The sequence below is a fragment of the Amia ocellicauda genome, chromosome 1, assembly GCF_036373705.1.
Source record: "Amia ocellicauda isolate fAmiCal2 chromosome 1, fAmiCal2.hap1, whole genome shotgun sequence".
Lineage (NCBI taxonomy): Eukaryota > Metazoa > Chordata > Actinopteri > Amiiformes > Amiidae > Amia > Amia ocellicauda.
Window position 1 is genome coordinate 19,703,984 of NC_089850.1, and position 12,417 is coordinate 19,716,400.

The window sequence follows — 12,417 nt, forward strand, 5'->3', positions numbered from 1 at the left end:
AACTAGGGAGACCTATTGTAAAGTGTTACCAATTATAATAATATGAAATAAAACATTTATTTGGGACTTTAGGACCTCTTCTTTTCTTTCTTCTTCTTCTTCCACTTCAAAATAATAATAATAAAGATCTAGCAAGAGAATAAGACTCTGCATGTTTTCCCGTGCAGACTAATATATAGAGAGAGAGGACATCATGCCTGGCAATATATGTACTGTGCCCTGTGTTTCTCCGCCCTGCTCTGGGTTGATATCCCTGCACAGATAAGTGGGATAACCCCGGGGCTCTGCTCTGCAGTGCATCTGTAGAAACTGTTCAGATGATCCCACTGGGACAGGGCAGCCACTGGGCGTCCACTCTGTGGAGCCTGGCAGTGTGGGAAGACATTGCTGTTCCAGATGCCTTCAGCTGCCACCAGCCCATTATCCAGAGTGTGGCTAACAGGATGCCTGGGCCCATGCAGCGATTTTGTGTTGCCTGAGGTGACAATTATAACACGTTCATAGGAGAAATACGGTGGGTTGTTACGGTTTTGGGTAAGGAAATCAAAACAGGAGAAAGACAAGGGTGTGTACAGGGGCTGTTAACTTGCAGTTTGGAAATCTGGATTGTGTTCCTGTAGTTTATATATTTTTTTGTTGTTTGTGTGTATATTTATGATTTATGGTATGGTGAGAGCCTGTATTTTACTCTGCTGTGTTTGTCATCAATGTACCATGTCTCCATACAGGGAGGTAACACCTGAGAGAGAATAGCGATACAAACATGCCACTGCCGGTGTGACCTTCAGTTGTGTAATTTGAAAAGATTTCTCCACTTGCTGAGAGAATTATTGTTGTTGTTATGTCTGATGAATTAGCTCAGTATTTTGGATGTCTGTTAATTCATATGTCCTAGAATATCCACCCCAGGGATTTTGTATATTGGCAGAATACAAATCACACAATACAAATCACACAATAAAACAGTAATTATATAACATCCCACAGTTTAATAGTCTGCCTTTGAAGCAACTCCCCAGACAATTAAAAGGTGCCCAGCTGAATAGGAAATTACATTTTTGACATCACTGCCTGGCTCTTAGATGCACTAATATCCCAGTCTTACGCTATCTGCTTCTGGTCTGGACTAAATGGTGCAAACGTAATGTGTCACTGGGAAGGTTACAGCCAGCAGTGAAGCACGGAGCCGCCATGTCATCAGGGGAGCGATACAGACAGAAGGCGATTCTGTGAAGGAGATTTTTCACCTTGAAAAGTTGTCTTAGGAATAAGGCCAACAGGAGAAGCGATGAAGATAAAAAATGTTAAGGATGGAGACTTTAGCCCTTTTTCTTCCGCCCCTGACCACACGATAAAAGATTAAAAGTGTCTCCGTGGTATTTGACAGCTAATAGCTACTCTTCAGAACAATCCCTCCTCTGTGGGCTTTAGATGTCTGTGTATAGAATTATGTCCTGTCATCTCCGCTCCCGGTCTCAGGGTGAGTCACTCGTGCTGTGAATCCATGAAGCAGGTGTTAAAATCAGACGAGCTTGTCCGGGAAATTAAATTCACCAACGTCTCTGTTTACTCATTCCTTTCTGTTTCAGTTTTAAGTTCACTAGATAGCTTAATGCATTAAAAGTACCATAAAAAGTCACCATTTAGTCCATACCCATGCTTCCACAAAACTCCTGAGCCTTTTTAAGCCGATGCTTGTTGCGACCTTGACCTTGGGATGTGAATAAATTCATAGGATATCTGTGAAATGCTAAGGGCGCTCTCTGGTGATTATTTTTCCCACCTTTTACACTGATGTGAGGAAAGACTCCACCCAGTGCAAAGGGCTTGGTTCTGTATTCCCCTTTCTGGCTAGTGTAGCCCAGTAATAATTCATTCATGCCCATGGTAATTTATTTCACTGTGTTGCGAAGGAAATAAAATGTCCTGTTGCTTTGCCAGTGGGTCCCACTGGTTATTATAACAGATGTATCTCACATTTTTTTTCCTCACTCCAATTTTAATCAAATTCACTGAAAAATAATAAAGAGATCTTGGAGGAGAAAATAACAGCAGCAGCAACAACAACAATTACCGACCACTAAACCATTTCTCACAGAAGGATGTGTTTGTGCAGATCTCCGTGTGTGAGAACTGGACAGATATTTAAATAAATAAATAATCTCATCATTTATAGATGGCGAGTTCCTCACAACGTGCTTTGAGCTTTCCTGTCATACGATTAAAAAATTAAGACCAACAAAGAAATGAATTGCTATGCAGAAAAGTGCCAGAACCGGACTGTTATTCATAAATTAATATCTTATTAATCATTCTATTTAACTTGTGGATTGCACATGTGTATTGTTTTCATAAATCTTTCATGATTAATTAATAAGAGAAATTCCCAAGTTAATAATTGGGGCCATTCACATAATACATAATGAATAATTCTTATTCGATTTGATTACGTTTTCAAGTCAGTTCTTGGAAGGAATTATTAAGTTAACACAAAAACTTTCTTAAGTCACCATAACAACAGTGCAGTGATGCATTGTCCTTGTTCTTTGCAAATCAGTTTATGCTATTTGTTTTTTTCATCCAGATATTGTACCACACTTTTTTATGGCTTTATTATGTTGCCGCATTAATCATAATTTATTTACGACATCAATATTTGTATTTGGCATTTAACATAAGAATGTGATTTTGTTCTTTAATTACATGGCAATTGCCAGTTTATATACAGAGACCAAAGCACCTCAGGCCTTTGATGCTGAATTGACATCCCTCCATTCAGCTCTCATGTAAGTGCAGCACTCAGAGCCCACTGCCAGCTCCTGAGACCTTCCTAGGGCAGTCAGCCCTGATCCCAGAGAGCACCCAATCCCACGGGTTTGCATAGGCCACCCCTTAAACCATCAATTAGCAAAGACATGGAAGACTTTCATTCTGATTGGCTGCAATCACCAAAACACCACCCCGCTGCATCAATCAGAAATCATTTGGAACAAATACCTGGGAACACCATCAGCCACTCAAAGAGCCGCTTTTCCTCTCTTGAACAACTGTCTTGTACTCACTCCGTTGGTCAGCAATTGCCATGTGTTTCCAGTCTTAAGGAATTGGTGACTTAGGGTTTATTTGTAAAGGTAACTGGGCTTGGGCTCTACAGACCCATGGCTTTCAAACAGTTTCATGACTGCTGGAAGTGCAAGGTAACCCATTTATCACCATGCTGTCAGTGAAGGTGCCTTTCACATTAACCAGCGTCTGCTCAGCGCAGGACTCTTGGTGCAATCCATTCCTGGCAAAGAGAGGCAGGTCCTGTTACATTTGGGAAATTAAGCATTCCAGATGTTGTCCTGAATGTGTTCTCCTTGGGGGGAGAGTAGACGAATCTGGTGTGCAAGGGAAGCAAGGATGGAGTGAGATGCTGGGTCTCCTTATTTGCTTCCAGAATACTCTTCTGTCACAGTTCCCTAACCAGAGCCAATAAAGAGAAGATATTTGCTTTCGTAAAGCTGCCTTTAGCCCCAATAACGCACCCCGGCTGTGACCTAGTTAAGTTATTCTTGGAGACTTAACGCGTGCTGTTTCTCAGCAATCCGAGGGCACTCACATGTGTGGTGTGTATATTTACCCTCTCCCAAAACCTGTAGGGACAGGGTTAGCATTCTGGTGGGTGACAGTGAATTCGCCTTTGAAATGCAGCCAACATCATTAACGATGTAGTACAGCACTCCGGGTAAGCACGTTTGCAAGAATAATGAGAATCAGAATGAGTGCCATGATTTCCCCCATGGTGAGAGAGTTGACTAAATCACACAGTGGGTCTGTACGATCAGTGTTCATGTCTTGGAAGAGGTGTGATTTAAAGACTTCATAGATCATTGAGGGGGTAGTAGTTAGAAAAGGGGCTCAGAACATGCAGCTAATTTGTGGAAATATTAAAGCTGTGTCGACTGTATATGGGGTTTAAATTGCAAAGACAAAGTGAAGATATCTACCTCACTGGTGGCTCTGTGCATCTCATGTCCTGATGTCTACTATGCTTTAAATCCTCACTACCTGTACAAAGGGAGAAGACAAGTGTCTCCCAATATGCTGAGTAAAAAGATAAACAGACACACACAATCGAATGAAAACCGATGACAGCGGGATACAGCGACGCACTGTAGTCTTCACCCCAGTGCCAACTGGGTCTGAAGTTCACAAGTTCAAAGGCGGTGCTGCAGATGCATCAGTGGCAGCACATTCCACGAGCCGAGATGATCTTTAAAAATACCAATTAGCTGCTGCCTAATTAAAATGTAAATTGGATATTAAGCGATTAATCCAATGAGGTGGAAAGAAAAGACCGACATTCCTTCACGGCAGCAGATAAACTGGTGCTGGGACATTCAGTCCTGGAGGCGTGCCAGCTCACAGCGGAGTATCTAGCTATGCTTTTGTGGTTATTAAATGGTGGCAACAACGCTAGTTTGATCCAGTTATGGATCCGTCTTACGGGTCTTTACAGCATCTGTGTGAGTTCATGTTACTGAATAACACGAGCGCTGAGAAGATGCTTCTTTCACTCTGCATGTGCTGGGCAGGGTGGTTTATGTGCAGCATTTAGCTTAAAACACCCTAAACATACCCATATAGAGGAGGCATGAGAAGAAGAAAAAAAACTGAACAGATGGAAATAACACCCAACCCAGCTGGTAGATTAACAAGGTTTTCCAGCTTGGAGACCTGGGTTCAAATTCAGATTGGCTGATTGGCCAGCAAATATAGCATGTATATATAGTCAGTCGATCCCCCTGGACAGGCAAAACATCACTGTGCTACGCCATAAATACATGGTTCAGGGAGCAGCTTAAACCATTTGTAAATGTGTGTGTGTATATATATATATATATATATATATAAAACTATTCAACAGTCACTATCTATCCCAGTCTCAACCTAGTGATAAGAAATTGATGTTTCCTGTGTTGCTAGTCCAGCAGCTTCAAATAGAGTTTTGCAATAAGGAATGAATACAAATCAGTGCTTTCAAGCAAAGAGTGAGTCATACGAGGAGGCTGTTTGCACTTGATTAGAAATATGAATCCTGAGTTGAACAGTGGGGGCATTGATGGAGGCTAACTCATTCATTCACCTGAGTTAGACTTTAAAGCCCCCTGTCCGGAGAACTTTTCAAGGCTGTGTTTTGATTTTATATTTTAATTTTGTTCATTTTATTTTTACTAAAAGCATTTTTTTTTATTTTGTGTTTATGAGTTCTTTATCGATATTTAAACCGGGAAAATTGATTTCCTGGCCTAGACGTAGGAATAGCATTCTCAGCCTGCAGTGTCGCGCTGTGGCATCAGTACGGTGAAAATAAAATGACACATGCAATTAAGTGTCAACACCGCATGAACACATTTTCCCGAATTGACACAGATACCTCTCTGGTGTGTGAAATGTGTGCAAATAGAAAAAGGAAATGCTGGGGTAAGCGCTGGATTTATCACAAAATGTCATTTACATTTTTTTATCAAGTTTACATAAGCATGGGTATTAAAAAAAAAAACTGTTAGGAACAGTGTCTCTTGAAAATCTAATTTTATTTTTGTGACAGAATTTGACATTTCTTGTGTTTATTGCAAAACTAAAATCTGAAGTTGTTCCAGTTAGGCTTACAAGGTTGTTAATTTTTTTGTGTGAATGCAGTGAAATTGCATTAATTAAAATTGAAACCAAGGTAAGTACAAGAAAGTATGAGAACCTTACAGACTCCAATATCCAATTGCATCATTACAAAAGAAAAAAACTTTGACTTTCTGTCCCCTCAGTACTTCTGATCCTCAGTGTATCACAGCATGTATACAAACATACCCAATCCAGATGTTTGCAGAAAGTACTGAATGTTGGGGAACATCTGTACAATTGGATGAATAATAGGTGGGAGGTAACTGTCTGATTCACATTTAAATCTTAATTCCAACCCATCTGCATAGTTTATTTCGCAGATGCCTCTTGTAGGGCTACCTGTCCATGTCAAGGGAAGGTCAGCACCCATAAAGTTCGGGTCTCAATGGATAAGGGGCGTCTGCTGCGAAATTAATCATAAGTACGAGTAAAGACTCTCATAATGTCCAGAACAAAGTATCTCAAATTGGATCAGTGCAGAGAATATAGGTCTGGGGGTGGAGGTTCCCTTGGTGACAATATACTGTTATAAAGGTTTTTAATAAATGCTCAAAAACTCACTGTAACTCATAACTGCTTTCTCTGCACTATTACACTCAGAGATGTATCTCCTCTATATGCAGTTGTAGTTCTTTACTGGGTGTTAAAATAAGCAGACATCAACATAAAAGCTTTGGCCGTGAAATGCTGAGGTCCGTGGCTGGGTTGACTATAAATAATCTGCAGTTTAGCAGGTGGGACAAAGTGTCGACTTAATCCGGCCCCGTGTTTAGATTGCATGGTCTCTGGTTGTGGGTGGCCCTGCTTGTAAGCTTATTGACAAAGATCAAGATCAAAGTCTTTGAAAATGTGTTTGTTTGTTTGTTTGTTTACTTATTGAGAGCTTTGTCAGTTTAAACCACTTTTTAATGCACTGGTATGTTGATATTTTGAAGCATTGAGTTAAAAAAACTCAAATAAATGTCCGCAAGGAATGTGATAATCCTGGTAAAAGATGACATTGGTTGTGGTAATATAATATGCAACCGTCTGATATGTTTTAAAAGAGTTGGAGGCTATTATCTTTTGTCATTTACATGAACCCCTGTCTCAGGGCACTTTGCATGGGTAATTTTTAATATGGGTTCTGTTCCACAAGCAATCAACGGGGAGGAATTGGAGATATTTGCACAGTTTAATGGAGGTGCATTCGGCACATTATTATGTTCCCTGTCAATAGCGCGAGGAATGTCCTTTCTCCAGTAACCTCAGTGGAAAACCTTCAGAGATATTGATGTTTAAGTAAAATTAATTTTGTCCTAATATCAGAGCTGCATTAGGTATTGATCCTGCCTCTCAATGCATTTGTAATGAGATCTAATGTAATGAGAAAAGAGATGTATTTTATTATTAAAGTTATCCAGTTTCCCACTCAGTCTAAGAAGGGATAGCCTTGTAGTGTAAGGAGAAGTGTCTTCTTAGAGTACCGCAAGTACATGTTTACAGGCCACAAATTAATTGATTGGTGTGCTGAAGGCGTTTCCGGAGTCCCCATAGAAGAGTTCCTGCTTTCGTGAAACTAGATGCACCACTGACAACTGCCTGAGCCTCTTCAGAAGCAGCGTGCCAGTAGACTGCATTCCTGAAGCCCCACAATGTTTTCACATTTAACCTGCCAGTGCCGATTTCTGTGTGCCTCTTGAGACGTGCCTCCACGGAGTGTCTAGCGCCAGTGAGACGACGCGATACCTCCTGGAGAAGAAATGCCAAACACTCAGCGCAGCGTGTCAACATACGTGACGAACAGCTCCTGTGTTTGTCAGCGTGATGAGCTTAGGTCTCAGACTTGGTTGCGGTCGGGAAACACACAGCTTGCAGCAGTTAGCTCAGCTGTGGTCTAGGGGAAATCACTTCCAACAGTTTGTATATGTACAGGCTTTATTATTTCCATGCCTTCCTCCTTTCTTTCTGCCGGTATTTTTAGGTGTAGGGGCCCGTCTCTCCATGATATTTTAGTCTGAAACTGGAAACTGGGCCTTCACTGCTCCTGTGAGTCTTAAACCTCTGTCTGAACTCTCGGCTGTACTCTGGGTGAACTGCGTGTGTCAGTGATTGTGGTCAACCCGACCGCCATTGTGCCGCACCAACTCTCAGCTCAATAACAGCCTCCATTAACCAGAGAGAGAGAGAGAGAGAGATTCATTCAGTAGATGCTTTATTATTTAATGAAAGATCAAAAAGGCGGCGGGAAGTGGAGTGGGGGCAGGGGACGGGGGGGTGGGTGATACAAGAGGTGATTGTTAAGGCTCAGACATTTTTAATGGTAGAACCATGACACACTTCTTGGGCATGCGTCACTTTCCATATAAAAGTAGCACTTAGCTGGGGCTGTATCCGGAGGATTTAATCTTAATGTTAATCTCTTACAAGTGACGAGCAGATCTGAGCCGATGCCCAAAACAATCACAACAGCTGTAGTTTGGCAGTCTGTGTACAGCAGGCTTCGAATGAATGCAGGAATGCACACCACAAGCAAAGCATCCACACATCTGTCAGCAGCACAAGTGTGTGTGTTTTCGGGTCACGTAATAGGGGAGAGAAATATATATTGCAAAGGTGATACAGTGCTGAGAAGGTAATTGTAAGGTTTAAATAACTGCCATGATTCACTGGGATTGTGTCCCTGACCTGCGACAGCCAAACGTGTTATTAATTTGTGAAGTATGCATGCGAGCGAGCTGGGCTTTCGAGATCACAGGCCCATGCGCCAGCAGCCCGCAGCGGGGAAAAGCAGTGTGGTGGGAGGGAGCTGGCACAAGAATAAAGCTGCCCTGCCCTTTAATCCCAAAGTTAATGCAAAAAAATTGCTTCCATTGTCAAATTAATAAAATAATGAAGTACATGTATAGATAACTCAAAATACAGAATGTGACTCCGGCTGAACTTTAACTGGTCTGTTACTTTTGTTCTTTAAAACAAGGAACGACTATAGTTTTCATGATTTTATATGATTTTTTTTTTTTTTTTTTAGTTTTGTGTTTTTTGGTGTTCATTCAGCAACAAGTCATTGCAGGCAGATAAGATCACACGGTCATATAGCTCTGGGTGTAGGGAGGGCCATTGTTAATGCTCACCAGCGCACCAGCTTTTTGTTCTCTTCCTAATGATATTATACTGAGGGATTATTGGGGTCGGCCCACAGAGGTCGTTCATTAAATATAGTGCGTGCCAGTACCTGGGACATCCCCCTTCCCCTCTCCTGCACTGATATTAAAAAAAACTGCAACATCCATAAAAACAAAGTCTGTCTACTTGACTCTTTGGGTCATCCTGGATCTGGGAGTAGGGGTCATAGCTTTTTTTTTATTAATTGATTAATCAGCGTATTTTTGAACTGTTGCAATTTAAATTAAATTAGTTTTATTGCACATTGTGTGATGACTTTTACCTTGCATTATTTGTGCTAAGCTGTTGTGATCACAGGATATTGTAATGATTGGTAAAGTATGGAAGAATCGAACCACTAATTGTGTTATAGTTCTGCTTCACGCTGGGTTTCCCTTTGAAGGTTATCGAAACGACTGAGTTATTGATAAATTACTACAATTTGTTCGTTTTTTGTAAGACGAAATAACTCCAGGCTATGTCTCGGACAAAAAAAACACAATCAGCACATTGCCTTCAATCCATATCCCTCTTAATTCACTCGCACTCGAGTCATTGCTATTCTATAGTGTCTTTTGAAATCCTACAATCCTTGTTCTGTTAACTAGGATATTCCTGTCTGTCTCGCCTGTCTGTTTGCCTTGATTTTCAGTTTGCATGCAGAACTCAAGTGTACATGTCGAGTTATTTCCAATTAGAAAACCTAAAGAAATCTGTGCAGACACTGAAGTGTCCCCATGTTAACAAGAAACGTAGCCTAATTCTACCTGTTACCCATTTGCTCCCAAGTAGAGAGGGGAAAATACATCAAAACTGTCTTTTTTATTAAATTTTTTATCAGGAATCTCTGCTCTTATGAAATGTTCCAAAGGTCAAGATCCATGAAATATGATGTGGACCAACCCTTTGAGATTTACTTTATTATTCCCCACCCCTTCTCTCACAGCTCTTATCAGCACAGACCACATCCTGTTCAATCCCTGTCTTGAAGTTTGCTGCTTCGCTCGCAGGCCAGACTGTTAGACTCAATGCTGTGGACTGGTTGGTTTGACCTCACACACGGAGGCCTAATTGGCCACTACAAAATTCTGTAGCAAATTAGTTTTATCTGTGCAGCTCAAGAAGTCTGTTGGAAGTGCTTGGAAATCACTTACTACGTCAGATATCCGAGCCATACCAATGCTAGGGAAATGTGTGTATGATTGCTTTAACGGGCCAAAGAGTCTGATTTTTTTTTTTTTTTAATTTTTTAAAAAAAAATTAAATGGATGACTGTTGGCACCTTAATGAGCAGCAAATTGCAGTCTTTACATTAAACAGGCTCATTGTACAGCACTTGGAACCTCTACTGCCCGGGTTTCATTGATTCGGGTGTCTGAGAGATGAATGGAGTTGTATTTATGATCTTCTCTCCTACATTTATCCTCGTGTCTTCTGGCTGGTTTCCAGGAAGTGGCGGAGGCATCACAAGGCCAGTTTACCAAGCTCCTATAATAACACCGTTCTGATTGGCCCAGATGGTTGTTACATAAATGTGTTTGTCATTGTCGACAGCAGTAACAGAGTATAATCTGGCATTGTGGTGCCACCCGTGAAAGTGAAGTTTAAACTTGCCATCGTGCAAAACACTGCTTATAGCCACAATACACCTATTCTGTGTATCTTCACAGCTAATTAAATTGCATTAAAAACCAGACCAGCATTTTCAAATCTACATGTTTTTCAAGTCAGCTTAACAGTTCAGTTTGGATTTGACCTTTTACAGTCCGGGATTCTACCAAAACAGAACAGAATATGGCATGTACCATTTCTATAGTTACACTATACATATTACATGGAAGATAGCATTGTTTGTATGTGCATTGTTTTATTGTTTTATCACACTGCATTCAAACACATGCTTACATCTGCAGTATTTTGTACAGGAGCCATGAGCAAAGCCACTTTTATGTCTAATTGCAGTGCTCCGAAGGGAGAGAGCTTTTTAAATACCTCAAAGTCACTTGAAAAAGGCTGCTTAGATGATGTTTGTTTTTGGCATCAACTCCGACTAGCTGTGGGAGTTTTCACAGTCTTTCTACCTCTGTCAGTGCATAAATGCCATGAAATTACATTTGCGAAAATTTATTTTTCATGAGATCTACATCTGTTTTATTAAAAAGGGAAAAAATGACCCTGCCATGAACCAAAGAAGTTTAATTTTATTATTTATGTATTATGAACGCATCACCCTGCCCTGACTCTTCCAAATGTGATATTAAGAGTCAGGAACGGCCTTTCAGTTCTGGCACTGAAGACTCTGCCTCAGTAATTTGAAATGCGTTGTGCTTGTCTCTTCACAGGAGTTAAGTTACATGAGACAATAAATGTTGTTGTGTAAGAGGATCAAAATAACACAAGCTGCGCCTGTTCTCCCTAACTAGATTTGAACTCGTGCCGCCGTGTTGTTACCTGGGAATGAGTGTTGTGTTTGCTGTAATGTGCTTTATGAGTTTACAGTTGACCCAATAATGGGGCTATGGTTTCATCATCCCCAGGGGCTGGGCCTCGTGAAGTAACAGGAGGCACCGCTGCGTTAGGGTTAACACATAGGGTCGTGCCACAGTGTACCACCAAGGCAGAAACAGTAATGTGTTTGTATTGAGTCCCTGAAAGTGACTTCTTATTAATCCCCTTCTGCAAAGTTGTGCTTTCCTTACAGGGCTCTGAGTGTAAGTGATGTTATGCACTCATCAGTGGGCCAGTCTTCAGTGCTTTCCTTTGTAAATTGTAAATGGCCACTTTCCACCACATGTGATGAAGCCCTGTTTTAATTAATTTTGTTTGATTTAATTAATTTAGCATGTGTTGCATCCCAACTGAGGGGGTTAATGCTTTTTATCAGCTTGCACAGAGCAGTAAATCACAAGGTGCAGCTACCACAGGGGGGAGAGCAGCTGAATTTAATGCACAAGCACGTCTCAGTTAAAACCTGTTAATGATGTCATTGCAGCCAGGATCCCCCGCAGAGCCAACTGCAGTCGAACCGTTTTATTTTTGTTGCTTTTTTGTTTGGCCTGGAACCTTTTTTTATTGGCTCTTAGAAGAATCCAATAAAATGTCAGGTGTTCTCCCCAGTTCTGCCCTTAAACATCTGCTTGCTGTCCTGCGTTGTTTCTCTTTTATCCTTTTCCCCATGGCTGAAATGCATCTTATGAAGTTTGAAAGACGGTCTTTTTATACCCTATTTATTTATTTATCTTTGGGGGGCGTGGGGGGACAGAAAGTGATAAAATCTTCCAGGGACGTAGCAGAAAGATTTCCACCTCTTCCGGTCATTCAGTCACACCCAGGGGCTTTCTCTCTGTGTTTCTGTCCATCTCCCTGTCTGATTCTCTCCCCCATCTCCTCTTGTGTCCCCTGTGCAGGATGTATTACCCACAATTCCACCCAGCCCGGGCAGTGCAACTGGTCAGAGTGGGGAAGCTGCAGCTCTACCTGGAGAAGTTCAGGGAGGCTCTGGTGACCCTCAAGCAGGTCAGTGAAGAGGATTGTGGGGGCAGGAATCGCATCTCAGCAGCATTACTGTTCAGCTTCTTACCATCTCACAGAAAATGCCTGGATACCCTG

At 41.3% G+C, this 12,417-nt stretch overlaps 1 protein-coding gene across 1 annotated transcript in view; it reads left to right on the plus strand.

Annotated features, from left to right (window-relative positions):
* smyd3 (SET and MYND domain containing 3) overlaps positions 1-12,417 on the plus strand; it is a 224,055-nt gene that overhangs the window by 203,424 nt on the left and 8,214 nt on the right. The window contains exon 11 of the mRNA XM_066697874.1: positions 12,216-12,324. Coding sequence (XP_066553971.1) covers positions 12,216-12,324 — 109 coding nt within the window. The remainder of the gene's footprint in view (positions 1-12,215; positions 12,325-12,417) is intronic.